Here is a 17,142-nt window from a genome sequence, read left to right as displayed (position 1 = left end):
TCTGCCAAAAGAGTAAAGCACACCACTCAAATCACATCGCTCAAAGATTTCCATTTTTTTCTGAATCAGAAAATCTAAAGCTACTTCTCTCTTTTAAACTGACTTCATCAATCTCAACTATCTGAGAATGTAGATCATATGTTTGAACTTGAGGTAAATTGTCAGACAGTTTTGATATTGCCCAGTAGGTTGCAAATGTACATATTTGTACATGATCCGCTCTGCAGAAAACTGAAGACATTTGTTGTATGGTTCATTCCAAGTGTTTGTGTTGCTGTGGTGTTTAAACTGTGGTCTGAAAATGACCAGCATTATGAATGATATATACAGTATATTCATCTGGAGGTGAAATTAAAGGAGTGTCTCTGTATACCTTTGCTCAGAGAGTGGCTCTCCCTCTCTGAAGCCGGGCATGTTGCCTTTTGACATATCACTCCTCATGGACACAGAACTCTCTGTAGGTGACTCTGATCTCTTCTCCTTGACACTATGAAACAGAAAGAAGCATTTAAGAGCCATCGCATATTACAGTAAATCAACACATACACATACGCAATAGTTAACAAAACCACTCTGGCATAAGACAGGCAAACAAAGTAACTTTTTTTCTTCAAAGCTAGGCATATCTCTATGATAATACATGGTCTCACAGGATAGTTGAAGTAGGTTTGTTTTGTTGAGTCTTGAGTAAAGGACCACTAGCCGGTCTGATTGCTTGAATATTCTGGTGACTCAGGTTTATGGTCTCAAATGCTACACTGTAACCATGATCCATCTGGCTGATTTCATATTCTCTCTCCCACAGGTTAAAGAGGGTATGTGTAATGTCCATGTTCTCTTAAACAAAACAGTGAGCTTGCAACGTCACCATCCAATGACTTTCATTGTAAGCATCACATGTGGTGTTACGTCCCTAGCTGTTTTGTGTTCCTGCTGTCTCTCTGTATTTTTCAGACACTCCAGCAGGGGGCTTAATTGCTGGACCAGCCCTATAAAAGGGGTTGGTTGACGTCACTCCGGGGGGCCGGTTGGTTTTTTTGGTTCCTCGCAGAACGCCACCGCTGCCACGCCACGCTACACTTTGTTCTCCGCTTTCCGCTCTCGCCCACACTACGTCCAGGTCTCCAGTCCCTCTCAGAGTGAGAATCTGGGAGAGAGGCCTGGAAATTGGGCGGCTTCGTTTTTTGGCCTTCTGGCCTTCACTTGCTATTTGTTTAGAACATTGCTTTTTGCATTCATTTATGTTCTAGTTTAATTATAATAAATTGTTGATTATTTTCAAATTTACCCTCAGTTGTCTGCCGTATTTTGCCCTTGCTTTATTTAGCTTTGTTATAGTTCCCTGACCCTAGCAGGGGGCATCACATGTGGTAAAAAGTGAAAAAAGCTGGCCAATGATAGCTGGTTTCCAGGCTAACTTTTGTGGATAACTGGGCAACACAGAGTACAGGTGTTTGGATATGTTGTCTTTTCAAACTCTGTTGCTATTTCCAGATCACTCTTCAATGTTTAATATTTTAAATAAACACATTGCATGTAGCACCTTTAAGCAATGCTGCTCCTAAAAGAAATGTTATACGACAGATAATCTACTTGATTTTATGTTCAAGCTAACACTCTGTCTGCACTCTGAGAAAACTATGGCATGAAATACTGTAACATATCATTGCTTGAATCAGCAGCTCCACGGCAGCTAGAGTGTTGAATATCCTTCAATATCTGCCAAAAGAGTAAAGCACACCACTCAAATCACATCGCTCAAAGATTTCCATTTTTTTCTGAATCAGAAAATCTAAAGCTACTTCTCTCTTTAAACTGACTTCATCAATCTCAACTATCTGAGAATGTAGATCATATGTTTGAACTTGAGGTAAATTGTCAGACAGTTTTGATATTGCCCAGTAGGTTGCAAATGTACATATTTGTACATGATCCACTCTGAAGAAAAAGACATTTGTTGTATGGTTCATTCCAAGTGTTTGTGTTGCTGTGGTGTTTAAACTGTGGTCTGAAAATGACCAGCTATGAATGATATATACAGTATATTCATCTGAGGTGAAATTAAAGGAGTGTCTCTGTATACCTTTGCTCAGAGAGTGGCTCTCCCTCTCTGAAGTCGGGCATGTTGCCTTTTGACATATCACTCCTCATGGACACAGAACTCTCTGTAGGTGACTCTGATCTCTTCTCCTTGACACTATGAAACAGAAAGAAGCATTTAAGAGCCATCGCATATTACAGTAAATCAACACATACACATACGCAATAGTTAACAAAACCACTCTGGCATAAGACAGGCAAACAAAGTAAAAAAAATTCTTCAAAGCTAGGCATATCGGTAACACTTTATAATAACTACACACAATTCATCATTTATTAAAGCGATGGTTCGGAGTAATTTCAACCTAGGGTCCTTTGCACCATGACCCTGAGCCAAACACCCTCCCAGAACGTCTTTTCCCTTGGTCAAACCCTGGTCGAGTAGCGCTGTCAGAAACTAATGACTTTCTGCAGGCGTAATGGAACCAACTTTTATCTCGTAAATTACCTCACTAATAATGCCCTGAATTGTACGAAACTTCTACAGTAGTACAACTATGCTCTTTACTCATAAAACGAGGCATTGAAAAGTTTGTAAGTACACCAGGAGTTTATCTACATAACACTTGCCTAATGGATGCTACTATACCGCTGCATCGACGTTACTTCCGTGATTTGGGAAAAGCCCGTAAAAGTCCTGGCAGGAAGCATGCATAAGGATGTAGATCCAGGAATGTACTAATATTTTGTTCGTAGTACCAGTTTTCAACAATTATTAGCTAACACTAAGTTGTAAACACTTCGGAAAAAAAATATTAAAAACCTGGATATACCAAAAAACGTTGATGTAATCGCTTCCTGCCAGGACTTTTACGGACTTTTCCCAAATCATGGAAGTAACGTTGATGCAGCGGTATAGTAGCAGATAGTAGCATCCATCAGGCAAATGTTATTAAAAGGTGGCATTACAAAAGAGCTGGCCTGGTTTCCAGGCTAAATTTAGTGGATAACTGGGCAACAAAGAGTACAGGTGTTTTTGACATTATAATAAATGTATACATAAAATATTTCTCTCACTAAAACCCTGGGTAAACACTGATGAAAAATCAGACTCCTTCGTCCTACTACTTCGCCTAAAATTTACAAACGGACAATAAACAGCATCAATAGTCAGGAAATGTGGTTCTACCTTTGTGTGTACATTTCTGCATTTTTCCACTATCTAAATGTTTTGACATTTGTAGGTGTTGCTGCGTCTGTTCATCGGAATAAGTTTCGGTTTCGTCTTCCCCTCTCATTGCTGATTAGCCTGATATGATGTTCCAGATCTAGATCTCCCTGAAAGAAGATCTAGGTGGGCGTGGCCAAGCTAACACTGTTTGCACTCTAATGTTTTTTTTATTGTTTTGCCAGAAGTCACAAACGCCATGGACCTTGCTGTACAAAATGAATGGAGACCGAGTGATAGTTTCCTCTTCAGTGTGGGCATGGCTTAGCACATCTCTGTATGAGGTAAATTTTGAGACATTCATTTGCACAGGTTCAATCCACAAAAAATAGCTCTGGAGCCATGCACAACGCTGGTTCGTGTACTGGGCGATCCACAAATGCAGAATCAACACTTCACACAGAAATGCAGATTCACAAAGGGTATTCTATACACACACAAAGCATTTTATATACTTACTGTATATCGTGTGTATATACACTTATATATATATATATAGTAAACAGGTTACACAGACGTTGATAAAACCACTGTATGAAGCTGCAAAGGAGCTCTTACCTTTCAAAGTCAGAGTGCTCCTTGGAGCGACTCATTTCTGATACAGTGCTTCTCTCACCGTCCCCTGACATTGTCTCAGAGGCAGGAGTGGCTGTAGTCACACACAGGTGTCTTAAGGTTAGCGCTGACAAACATCTTTATCTGGTGGTCACAGAGAGAAACAGTTAATGTATTTAGTTTGCCCAATTTTCTATAAGACACAAGAAAGCCTGGCTGGGATCAGCAAGATGAAGTTCATTAACACTATCAGTTGATTTACATAATCAGTTGATTTACTTAATGTAGTCATATTTTTTCTTTATATATCTGTTCTTTAATGTACATGAATGAACTCTCATGAAATCAGTGATTCACTCTGAACTTGAGATTCCAGTTTGTCATAATTACCCATTATCCATCTTTAAACTACCCAGCCTTAAATTCATGCCCCCAGAGGGTAGCAATGTCACTGCCTGGCTGTTTTCAAACCATTTTTTCCCAACACTAACAGTACTTGGTGACCTCGTGAAACAGAGATCTACAGTATGTAAAAAAATCTTCTTGAACTTCATCTGCTGTAGCCTATTAGCCTAGAAATCTAGACGCGCCCCTAGCGGCAGCAAATTACATTTGCTGCCAGGGCTAGTCTAGCAACCCTCCGTTGGCTTGTGAGCTCCAGAAATCGAAACTTAATCAGGCCATTGAAATCGTGTATAGTCGTTAGGTGGGCTTAACATAATGATTGATGGCAGAGTTGCAACGGTTTGGCTTGAATTCCCTGCTACTTGAAAACAAATAAGATGGATGTTGCTGTTGGCTTAACAGTGTGACACGAAGTTAAGCTTTTATTATGTTGGCAAACGTTTGAACTAGCCAACTAGCTCGGCTGGTGGGAAACGATGGGACTCATAGCGCTGCCGCTGTCCCATTGCGTGCAGAGGGAATTTGAAAGACAACTGATTATCCGCCCCTCGGACTGAGCACTGCGAACGGTGAGTGCCCAGACCCTACATTTTAATGTGGGTCTGGCTCGCCAGGCTAGTAGCCTATGCCATTTCTAGGCTTTTCCCCTGTCATTGCACTGTACCTACTGCAGAGGGCACTGTTCCCACCTATTTTGGCCTACGATCAAATGCTTGACCTCTTTAGAAAGAGACCCTGTAGTATCTTAGGAAATAATAATTGTGTGAAGTACTGGCACAGAGTTACAGAGGCTAGAATATTGATTTTTCTTTCTACCGGGTTACAAACATCTTTGAACTGACCACATTTCAGCCCTCTAAGGCACTTGAGTCACTTGAGAAACAACTGACGAGGTCTTGTGAAGCTGTGTGTAAAACTAGATCAATATAGAAAAGACGAAGTTCACGCAATTATTTGTAAAGGTAAGTCCATGCATTTTGCAAAATGCCCTATGGAGACTCCCCATATACCTTTGGTTACCCCAAATGCATACTGATAATAAAAGGCTTACTGTATTTGCACCTCTTGGTGTAGAAGAATAATCATGGTCTCAAATGAAAGTTATCACCCGGAGAGAAGAAATACTCTTTTCTGATTGGCTGGTGGGGTGGCTATTAATTCTGAATAACAGGACACCATTCCATATCAATGCTTATGAATGGTAACTATAACAACCATAGTAGGACTACGGTTGCAGGCTTCGCAACAATGGAATCAACTGTAAACAAGCTAACTGTCCATGCTATCGGAAGTTGTACAACAAGCTGAACTTGAGCTTCTTTTTAAACAAAACCTCCGCTGCGCGTCAGGGAGTTTTTTGCCACTCGCCCTCGTCCATTAATTCCGTATAACAGGACACCTCGGCGGCCGTTATCCCTTACGTAACACTCTGGAGATTCTTGTTGGTGTTTGGATTGTATGTCAGGGGTTCTAAAATAGAATGACTACACAGAATATGGAATAATTACACAAAAGTCTCTATTTTTGCAATTTTCTTTGTTGGTTCAACGATGTACATGTATACTGCACACTGCAGCTCTGGAACACCTGGAAAACCGTGCAAGTTATGTGAGGATGCTGTTTATCGACTACAGTTCAGCCTTCAATACAATCATCCCTCACCTACTACATAAAAAACTGCACAATCTTGGCCTCCCCCAATCTACTTGCTCTTGGATACTGGACTTTCTCACCAATCGCAAACAGGCTGTTAAAGTCGGTCCCCACCTTTCCTCTACCATCACACTTAGCACAAGGCTATGTGCTGAGCCCGCTGCTCTACTCCCTTTACACATATGACTGCACTGCATCCCACCCCTCCACTACCATCTTGAAGTTTGCATGCCACTGTGGTGGGGCTCATAACGGGTGATGAGTCCGCTTACAGAGGAGAAGTTCTGCGACTAACAGAGTGGTGCGCAATGAACAATCTTGCTCGAATACCACCAAGACAAAAGAGCTTATACTGGACTTCAGGAGGAAGAAGGGAAATGATCCACCACCCATCTACATCAACGGCGACCCTGCGTGGAGAGAGTGGACTCCTTCATACCTTGGCATCCTCATCTCCGACGACCTCACCTGGACAGCCAACACTAACACAACCATCAAAAAGGCAACCCAGAGGCTTCATTTCCTAAGAATCTTCAGGAAGAACAACCTGAACAGCGACCTGTTGCTAGCCTTTTACCGAGCTGCCATAGAAAGTATACTCTCGTATGGCATCTCACTATGGTACGCGGGGTGTTCAGCCACAGAGAAGAAGGCCCTATGGAAGATCATCAAGGCAGCACAAAAGATCATTGGCCACCCCCTGCCTGCCCTGGATACTACTGCAAACACACGCAGTGTTTCCCATACATTGACTTATTTGTGGCAGCCCACCACAATATCAACATTGACCACCACACAATGATTTTCCAGGTTGTACTAAATTGTGCTTAAATCTGATTAGCATCATAACCACACTGTGCTAATTTGTTAAAAACTGTTGCATTCAAGTTAATTCTGCAAACCTATCACCACAAATAGAATCCAAGACAGTTTTATTCCTGTAACCATTCGGACTCTAAACACTCACTTGTAACTTCATCCTTGATGAAATATATGACTCCCAGAATCACTTTACCCCCTACACAGCTGCCAGCTGTCCTCACTTCATCCTTTTATCCTTTTTTAGTCATATGTATTATGTATTTATTATACATAATACGATGTACTACAATTCGTATACGATGTACTATACATCTGCACAACTATTCTATTTCTATGGATTCTTGTGGATATTTCAAGACCTAATATGCTGCAGCTACACATTGCTAAGGAAATACACTATGGCTAGAAGATAGGGAAGCACCAAAGGCGGAGGAGGGAGAGGGGGGCCTTTTTGATTACATTTAATTGAGACATAGTAAGATTAATTTGACAATGTAAAGCACTATACAGATTGTACATGAAAGGCTGTCATGTATGGATTCCCAGGAGTCCAAGCTTTCAAATGGTGTATGCTACATAGCAATATGCTACATGCTACATAGCAATATGATGCATACAATTGAAGAGTTTGGTTCCAAAACGCTATATCCTCCATCCATTTTTTTTGTTTTTTCCAGGTAATTTCAGTGTACCGTTGATGGTACACTGTCTCATATCAGTTAACCTGTGCAAATGTAGGCATTACGCTTGTTCTCCTTGTTCAACAAGGACAAGGTCTTTTGAGGTTGTCTGATCTAGGACGGTGGCATGTTAATTATTTATCTCATAGATCACAATGAGGTGGAGGATAATGTTAGGACAAAGTTCATAAGCTAAACATGAGACCATAAGTAACTTTCTTCCTTGTTCTCACTGCTAATGCCTCAGCTCACTCATCCATTTTGGAGATCAGTGAGGATAATAGTTATTAGGATAATAGTACATTTTTACATTTAAATCCAGGAATGCACCTGCACTTTGAGGTTATGTCATAACAAATGATGCACATCTGTTGAAATTAATAGAACTGAAACAGAAATACAGCAGATGGGATGCATGACACCGGCAGTAAAATGGACTCCAAAAGAGCCCTATTTAAGGGTATGGAAACAACAACACAGCAAACAGGACACCATGCCTTCACTGACTGGTGCTGTGCTAACACAAGAACATCTAGAAACAGTGATGGTGAGGGTTCATCTCAGACACCGATGTGCATTGCCACAATCAAGACACAGAGCAACACTATGTTTAAAACATTCAATTGACCTGTTGCTAAGCGCCACCCTTAGAACGCTGATGAGCCAATGACAGTCCAGCCCAAAGATTCTAGAGCGGAGCCACTGAGTAAGAGTCAATTCCAGATCTAGCCTTAGCACACTTAAATTCCTCTGTCAGACTAGATATTGGCAACTCTACAATACCCTTCCCATACAAGGCTACACTGCTTAAGCAGCGTGGGACTCCGAGCCATTTTCTGACAAAGGAGTTGATCATTTTTTCCAACCTCTCCATTTTTTCCAACCTTTGACAGAGGAACTTCATAAACTGTCAATGGCCACATTAGCCAAGGCAACAAACCAAACTGCAAACACGAATCGGGGGGAGGCGTGGCCCTCCCTGCAACTTCTCCCCACCCACTACCCATTTTGAGGCCCTAATGATGACCTCCATTGCCATTGTAAAAGCAAGTGGGGAGATGGTACATCCTGCCATGATTCCTATCTCAAGTTGTTGCCACCCTGTGGTGTAATCAGCTGTAGTAAAACATAATTGAATATCCAGAAAGTATGCTTTTACTAGGCTTTTAATGCTACCTGGGATTCTGAAATAATCAAAGGCCTCCCACAACAGACTATGGCACAGACCCAAAAGCATTAGCCAAATCCAAGAACACAACGTGCAGGTCTCTCTTCTCACGGCTTTGCTAATTGAATTTGGTGCCAAATCATGCTGGTATGCTCTAAGCACCGGAGAAGCCAGGAATTCCAGCTTTTTTGCACCGTGGTATCAATTAGTTTATTCCTCTCAAGGTAATTTGTCAGTCTCCGTGCCACCACACTGAAGAAAACCTTCCCTTCAACATTCAGTAGACTAATTGGCCTAAATTGATTAATCTCCACTGCGTCCTTTTCTTTGGGAATAAATATTCCCCCAGCCCTCCGCCAAGCCTTGGGAATACTCTGCTTTTTCCAAACTATCTTCATTAATTGCCATAAAAATCTTAAAACATCTGGTGCATTCTTATACAACCGGTAGGGCACTCCATTAGGTCCCGGGGCTGAAGAGGCCCTTGCACGTTTTATTACTTCTTGCACCTCTTTCCACCTTGGTGGACTATCGTCGCATTGGCTACTTAATTCACCAATAGGTGGGATATCAGCAGGAAGTACCATCTCTCTGAACCTCTCCCCATCTTTGTGCACTCCCTCTAAATACTCCTCAAGCTTCTGCTTAGGTTCCAAAGACTACCACTCTTCTGCATTCTGAATAAAGACTTAACAAACTTAAATGGGTCTTTATAGAATGCTAGTCGAAGCTTCGTGATTTCTTCTTCCTATTTTTCCTAATATTTTCAGCTCTTCTTAGCACTACCAACCGCTCCCTCACATCTGCCTGTAGACAGTCAATACCTTCCTTCTCATCATCTGTAGCTTTTCTCCACTGCTTCTTAAGCTGCCTCCTCTCCTTGATAAGTTTATCTATCTCCTGCTGAAACCTAGATTTAACTACCTCATGTTGCCGTTTTGTCCTTCTCTCAATAGTCCCAAATCTTTCCTTACCATAGCTATAAATAATGTCTCCCATTTTCTCTAATTTGCTTTCAGCCGTCCCCTTGAGCTGACCCAGGATACTGACCAAATCACTATTAACATCTTCCCACATTCTACATTCTGCTGCGCCTGGCCATCTAACCCCAGGCCTATGACCATTAATCTTCTCCCTCCTTGGCTGACTGGCCTCTCTTTCTGCCTCAGTGCTAGAACTTTCCTCAACAACAGGGGTACTGATGTCCTGCGAACTGTGGGTTTCTTCCTGTCGCTGAACTTCAACCGACTGACTTGATGCACTTCTTAAGAAATAGCTATCAATGCGGGGACCCTGTGTTCCCTCTACCAAGCACTTCTTTTTTCCTTGATGAATTTTCAGGCCCTTTAGACTTGTAACCTTCTGCCAACCACACACACACATCTGCAGCTTTTTCTCAGTTTTCTCTGAACTAGTGGCTTCCACAAACATGTTTTCCTTACTCGTAATCAAATTCGTTCCAGGGTCAGTAACCATGTCTATCACAAGTGAGTCTGACTACACGGTGGTAACGGAAATTGAAATTTGCTGTCTACATTATTGTCAGTGTTGGGTTAACGCAACTACGCAAATCAAAACAGTGGTGTGATAATTGAGCCAGTAGAGAAATAACTGTTCAGAATTAATCTGTAGCCTTGGGTAGGCTTCTGCAACGTTTTTAACAGGCTGCAGCTATAGAGGCTTAGACAACTATGACCCACGTTTTGGTTTCGTAAATTAATTTGCCCTACTTCTTGACTGCAATGTAGTCAATTGACTGTCATTTTTATTTTATTTTTTCTTGACTGCAATGTAGTCAATTGACATGTCATTTTTATTTTTCTGTACAATAAACAAATACATCTGCTTTATGCCGCAGAATTACATTCATATTTGAAACTTACATAGTCCAATGCATCGTTACACTAGTGTTTCCCAAAACCATAGTAGCAACGAACGTTCGCAACCACTATCGTAAAGTTGTGTAGTTACAACTACACCTCTCGACCTGTGGTAGAATACTAGTAGAAGCATAGTTCAGGGATCTTCATGTCAAAGACGCCACTGGCGTCAGTTATTTGTTTGCAAATTAATAATTATAAATATATTTAGGTTTCTAATTGATATTTACACTTCTAACCACCATACAGCCATATTTTAAAATACCCAAGGCAGAAAATACATAAATTAAAAGTCAATTTGCAGCCATGTGCACGTAAGTAAAAGTCACACACCTGCAGATAATAATAAGGTGGTGCGACTTTTGACGCAGTCAGCTGAGAATATGTAGCCTTTGATTTTCATGGATGGGGGTCCTTGTTAGTTTCATAAACCAAACCAAGAAGGCTGATTCTGATTTTGATAATATGATCTGCACAAAAGATAAACTTAGGTAAACAACGATGTCAATATTGTTGTCAAAATCTTAACCCAGATTCGAACTCTTGGACGGGGGACTGGTAACTGCTGTGCAACGGCGGCTGTCATCTGTCGCCTTTACGCAATCGCCACAGAAGTATGTGCAGGTGCCCGCTCACGTGCACGTAAAGTCATTAACCACCTTAGTCCAGACTACTGAAGTTTGGAAACTATCATGGTCAAACTTATAGTACTATGTAAATCACGACAGTTTTGGGAAACAGTCAGTAACTTACATGTTGGTTAGTTGAACGATGCATCCTGTTAGTAAAAAGCTAACCTCCGAAGTTAAACGGAAACGCACCCCAGATCAGCTTGTAGGCCATTAGCAATCTGTTTATTTTATTTTATGAAGCCTACACAGTAGATCACATGCCACATTCTCACTTTCAATAGACAGATGCAATAGCCATTGGTCAAGTATTGAGTATAAAGCAATTAAGATAGTACCCTATACAAAAAGTACTTCATACAAATTAAAGTCGCGTGATGTCACAGTGGATCAGCCGGACCCTTTGAGGAAGCTGGCCAAGTCGAAGTACTGCCCACTGTATCTCACAATAATGAGATACTATGTAAGAATAACGAGATAGTATCTCACAATAACGAGATACTATGTCACAATGACTCACAATAATGAGATACTATCTCACAATAATGAGATACTATCTCACAATAACGAGATACTATATCAGAATAACAAGATAGTATCTCGTTGTGAGATACTATGTCAGAATAATGACATAGTATCTCACAATAATGAGATATAATAGATCAGAATTTTTTTATGTGGCGCAAACGGGCTTCCATACTTTCTCTCTGTTTTCTGAGGGTTTTTTTTTATAATTTGTTATGTTTATGTTTAAGTTCGTTATTTGGTTAAGCTTACTTCGTTCAACTGGCATGTAACTTGTTATAGTATATATGCCTATCTGATTTCAACTTGCATTCAATTGAATGATAATGCTTTACAATTGAGTTTATGGTTTACTGGTTAATGAATTATAATTTTATCATCATTTATATATCTCTCCTCATATGCCATGCCACTACTCTGCTATTACTTGGTAATTATTGGAGGTCGGTTTCTTAATTTTATGGAGTCAGATTAATCATACTTTCTCGTAATATTTACCACTGCTTCACTATTCTGTCCTGTTCAAGACACGCTAAACGTAACATTTTACTGTAATCCAGCACCTTCTTATAAACAATTCAAGGACTTTTCAAGGGCTTTCCTGGTCTCCGCTCGAATGCAGGGGCCCAACATTCCATATTATAGAGAGATCAAAATGCAATCACAATACAGATCATTTTTATCAGAGGCATTGTGCAAGCCAAAATTGATGGTGGGTATATAAAATCAGCTTTAGCAGGTCAGTAATCTTTGACTTTGCATTGGGGTAAACTGTACATTCATTTATAAATTTTCAAGTGTAGCATTTTCTGTGTCTACCTGACATAAGGAGGTACAGTAGGCTACCTGCATCAATTCCTGACTGAGAACAGGGCTGGAGTTTTTCTCTTTTTTTCATGCGGAGATTGATATCAATCATCTACATTCTGACCAAGAATTACATAACATTAATGCTTTCCTAATGATAATCTTAATAAAAAGTACAGTATTTTCTCACTGCCAGAGAATTCACACAGCTTCAGTTTTACCAGTTAAAATGGGATATGGTTATGCAATTATGACTAGCTACAGCCAGAAGTGATGGTTGGCTGACTAGTATGCCATCCATTTGGCTGACGCCTTTTAACCCAAAGCGACTCTCAACAGCGAAACAATCAAGGTAGAGTGTGATAAGGACAATGCATACAGTCAAGTGGCAGCATGTCAAGTGGCAGCTTGGTACTAGCCTATTCTTGCAGAGCAATCAATGGATGTATTTCTAAAAAGCAAAGCATGTAATTCTTTCTCATTTTCACAAGTTTGAGAAAGGAATTTAAGTTCTACTAACCACTTCAGCAACATACTATTGATTCCTCTTGCATAGTGAGCAAGATAATTTATGTACCATTATTTATTAACCAGCTTTTGGAGGAAACCATTATTGTAGGGAAGGGGAAGTGTGACTTTGATATAGTCTAATTACAATTGACTTTGATATAGTCTAATTACAATTGACTTTGATATAGTCTAATTACAGGCAATCTTAACACGATTATCAACAAAAGACTGTTCTGTAAACTCTTGACTCTTTTTTTAAATAAATAATTACTACTTGTTCATTATGATTCATGTTGCTCTTTCAACTAACAAGCATCCTTGTGAACTCCTTTCTCGCCTAATTCTTATGTTCACTTTTGTTTTAGCCTTTTTTCTCTTTTAATTCTAACCTGTTTCACTTGTTTTGCTTAACACAATAATAATCAATGTAGGTCTACACCTGGGAGAAATGTGAATAAATGAGTAACTCACCATTTAGTACAGATACCACTATGCCGCCATTTTGTAGCAATCTTCCCCCTGACGACAAACCCTTACTAAATAAATCAATCACTGTGTGCTCTCACACACACACCTGAACATGTCTCTATCACACATAAGCCTTCTTAAAGTTTTCAAATTAAGTTTAGTTAAAGTACTTCTACTGTAATCCTGTTAAAATGGAGTCTGTAAAGTGAATGTCTCTTTCGGCCCTTCCTTCTCTCATATCAGTCCTGTAAGGAGGAGTTTCTAAGGTATAATAACTGTAATGGGGGCCAATGTTCAGCAAAGTCCAAAGTCATGTCTATATTTCTACATGTTGACATTTTCCTTTACAGGATTGATCAACAGTCCAGTTAGTTAAGATGCTTAGTTTCTCAAAAGTATTAAAGTTCTACAAGGCACAAGAAGGCATAGTTGCAATCAGTGGGATCATCAACAATAGCACAGTTTGTATAATCAACACAGTGTAGCCTGTTCTTATTTGGTGTTCTGTTACACATACCAATAGAACAACATGTAAGCTACAGTGCAGAGGAGACTATAGCCACTGCATCTGTCAATTCTAGTACTAGAAGATAGGAGTGCCTACATGTTAAGTACTAGTCAAGTATGGTGCCTTAGGTGTGTGATGTTGTGCAAACCCAGCAATCACTTTATATGCAAGCATTAGTGACTTTGAATTTGATGTGGGTGGCTAAGGGAAGCCAGTGGAGCTCAATGAACAGCGGAGTAACATGTGTCCTTTTTGGTTGATTGAAGACCAGACTGGCTGCATCGTTCTGGACCATCTGTAACGGTTTTACTGCTCAAGCTGGACGGCCCGTAAGCAGGGTAAAACAGTGAGATAACCATGTTTGTACTAGGAGCTGAATGGCGTGTTGGGTTAGGTACGGTCTGATTGTACTAGGAGCTGAATGGCGTGTTGGGTTAGGTACGGTCTGATTGTACTAGGAGCTGAATGGCGTGTTGGGTTAGGTACGGTCTGATTGTACTAGGAGCTGAATGGCGTGTTGGGTTAGGTACGGTCTGATTGTACTAGGAGCTGAATGGCGTGTTGGGTTAGGTACGGTCTGATTGTCATTATATTGAATAGTGAGAGAAGGTCAGAGAAGGTTAGCTGGTCATGACTTCTAAGTTTCTTGTCACTTTGGTAGGTGCAAGTGGGCACCTCACCTCTCGGCCAGTCTCAATGCCTTCCCCACTGCCTACACACAGTGGGGTACTGCAGTTACACAGTCCCTTTACCTCAATAGCCCTACAATTAAAAGTCAAAAGTATGTCAATACATAGTTGTAAATAGATAAATAAGTAAAAACTGAATTATCCAAGCATTAAAAATAAAGTAAGGGGTAGTGGTGGATCATCAACTACTATTCTTTTTGTTCAGGAGTGTTACCGGTTGGGAGAAAGGAGAGCTTGAAGGACAATTCCTGCGCAAAATGAGCCTAGGGGTTAATAACACATGTATACCAAGTTCCACCGTTCGCTGGGATTTGTTTTCATGCTAGTCGAATGTGACCAGTTTTATTGCAAACCGCTAATTAGCGTTTAACGCTAGCTCTTGGGGGCAGACGTACAGTAAAACGTAATCGCTCATATTCAGTGTGTAAGATATGGGGTAGTTCATCTAGAATTTTGTGTGCTTGGTTCACAGTGACCCTTTCAATAATAGATTCATGGTATTCTTCAATGGGTGGGTATTTTTTCCTGCTCATCACCATCATAGTAGCCTGGCCAATGGCCATCCCCTTGGTCTACGCTTCGCTTCTACAAGGGTCTGGGATCTCGGCTACTGACGAGCGATTGCAAGCTGGAGGCGAGGACTCTGTAGAAGTTTGAAATGATTGGATCTGATATCACGCAATCGCTAACGTTTGGCCGTGAAGTATGTTATGTGCCAGCTCGATCGTGAAGTAAGCTACGCTACGACACTCACTGGAAATTGTGTGCGCTGTATAGGCTACAACAACCATTCCCCACCACCAACACAGAGCGAACAAGATGGATGTAAATGACAGATGCCGGCTTTGCGATACAAATTTAAGAGTTAGTGGAAGAATAGCAGATTGCTATTCGACAGTAAGGTTGAAGATAACATATTGTAACGCCAATGAGGAGTTAGGAGATGGGGAGGTTGAGATATCGTTCCAAAACTCCGATAATTTATTTTCTAAAGGATGTACAGGCTAAGGTACGGGCAGCAGGAGGTGTCCACTACAAAGCAACAAACTGATCACTGATAAATCACGGTCTCAATCACTTGTCATTCAGAGTCATCGGCCAACAACACAACACAACACAACCCACTCGCACGTAATCCACTTCTACTCTGACTAAACTTACTAGACGTTTTAGAACCCCCTATTCTATTCCATTCCCTCCCCTTATATTCCGAGGCCAATGGCCGGAATCCCAGACGGAGTCGTGGAGGGAGATGAAAATCGAGCGGAAGTACGTAGTATGTAGGACTACCATCATAGCAGTTTTCACAAGTTTCTGTTTTTGAATTGTACCGAAAGTCAATCCAGGCTGCCATTCGATACCTGATTAGGCTTTTCAGAACAGCATTATAAAAAAAGTATGATCCTAGTGCTTAAAACAACCAAGACAAGAGGTGTAGTCTCTGACTAAGTTTGGTGCCTCAAGTTTATACGTTTCTGGACCAGTAGAAGGGGGCACACCGTATCAAAAGCAGAGCTAAAGTCCACAAAACAACACTTCACACATGTTAAAGCTACTGGTTTAAAATCTTTGTTTTTAGTAGGGCACTGAACTTTTGGAATTGGGGTGATAATAGTTTTTTTTCCCATAGCAGAGGGCTGGAACAGTGCCACTGTCTAAAGACCAGTGGAAGATACAAGGAAGTTTATTGTCACAATCATATAGTTACTGGATGTAAGAAATGCAGTGAAATTATGTCTGGTGTCAGCCTATTTGTGCATTTAGGGGGCTACGGCTCAAGGGCTAACCCAACTGCCAGGGGGTCTTGTGTGTGTGTGTTGGGGGATGACAAGGGGAGATGGGATAGTGTGCTGTGTATGTGGGGGAGGGCAGTGTGCAATATGTGTGTTGAAGCTTCCTCATGAGACAATGTAAGTATGTTGGGGATGTGTGTTGGAGAAGCTTCCTGTGTATGTGCTGTGTATTTAGGGGATAGGGGAGAGGGGCAGGTACTGCAACTATGGTGAAGGGACTTACTATTGCAAGCAGAGTACTGTATATATGATGTATGTGAGTGATGACAGTGAAGATGTGTGTGTGGGCGGGAGGGGAGTGGAGCAGTGACTGTGTGTGGGGGGGGGGGGGGTAGGTGGGGGCAGTGTGCTGTAAGTATGCAGAGGATGTGTGTTGAAGAAGATCCTGAAGACAATGTGCTGTGTATGTAGGGAGGGGGGGGGGGCAGTGTGCAGCAAGTATGTAGAGGAGGCTTACTGTAGCAAGCAGTGTCTGTATGTATGTGAGGTAATGACAGCGATGATGTAAGTGTGTGTATTTTGTGTGTGTGTGTTGGGGATGGGGGTGGGGGGGCAGAAAGGCTAGGCAATCAAGGACATGGGTAGATAGATGGAGGAGAAATCAAAAATAATAAATAAAAAGTTCTATGGAGCTGTGCAAAAGATGGGCCTCTCTGGCCTTCCTGAGCATACTGTTGAATTCTGTCATCACTATCTTTAGCTTTAAAAGGCAACTTCTTTTTGTTTATGCAAGCCTCAACGTTTTTGGTAATGCACGGTTTGCTGTTCGGGAAGTGTTATGT

At 41.1% G+C, this 17,142-nt stretch overlaps 1 protein-coding gene across 9 annotated transcripts in view; it reads right to left on the bottom strand.

Moving 5' to 3' along the window:
- Nucleotides 1–17,142, bottom strand: part of LOC125286794 — a 140,825-nt gene that overhangs the window by 102,244 nt on the left and 21,439 nt on the right. For 6 of the 9 annotated variants that reach the window (XR_007192244.1, XM_048232071.1, XM_048232078.1 and 3 more), the window contains exons 2-4: nucleotides 3,827–3,967; nucleotides 2,084–2,197; nucleotides 374–487 (exon numbers count right to left, since the gene is read on the bottom strand). Coding sequence is in view for 8 of the 9 variants with exons in the window: in XM_048232071.1 (XP_048088028.1) it covers nucleotides 374–487; nucleotides 2,084–2,197; nucleotides 3,827–3,897 (299 nt within the window). In the remaining variant the exon portion in view is untranslated. Of the gene's footprint in view, nucleotides 1–373; nucleotides 1,720–2,083; nucleotides 2,198–3,826; nucleotides 3,968–17,142 lie in introns of those variants that run through there. The other 3 variants (XM_048232074.1, XM_048232073.1, XM_048232075.1) reach the window with 3 other exon arrangements.

The sequence above is a fragment of the Alosa alosa genome, chromosome 21 (assembly GCF_017589495.1).
Source record: "Alosa alosa isolate M-15738 ecotype Scorff River chromosome 21, AALO_Geno_1.1, whole genome shotgun sequence".
Taxonomy (NCBI): domain Eukaryota; kingdom Metazoa; phylum Chordata; class Actinopteri; order Clupeiformes; family Clupeidae; genus Alosa; species Alosa alosa.
This window is presented reverse-complemented; position numbering and strand designations above follow the sequence as displayed.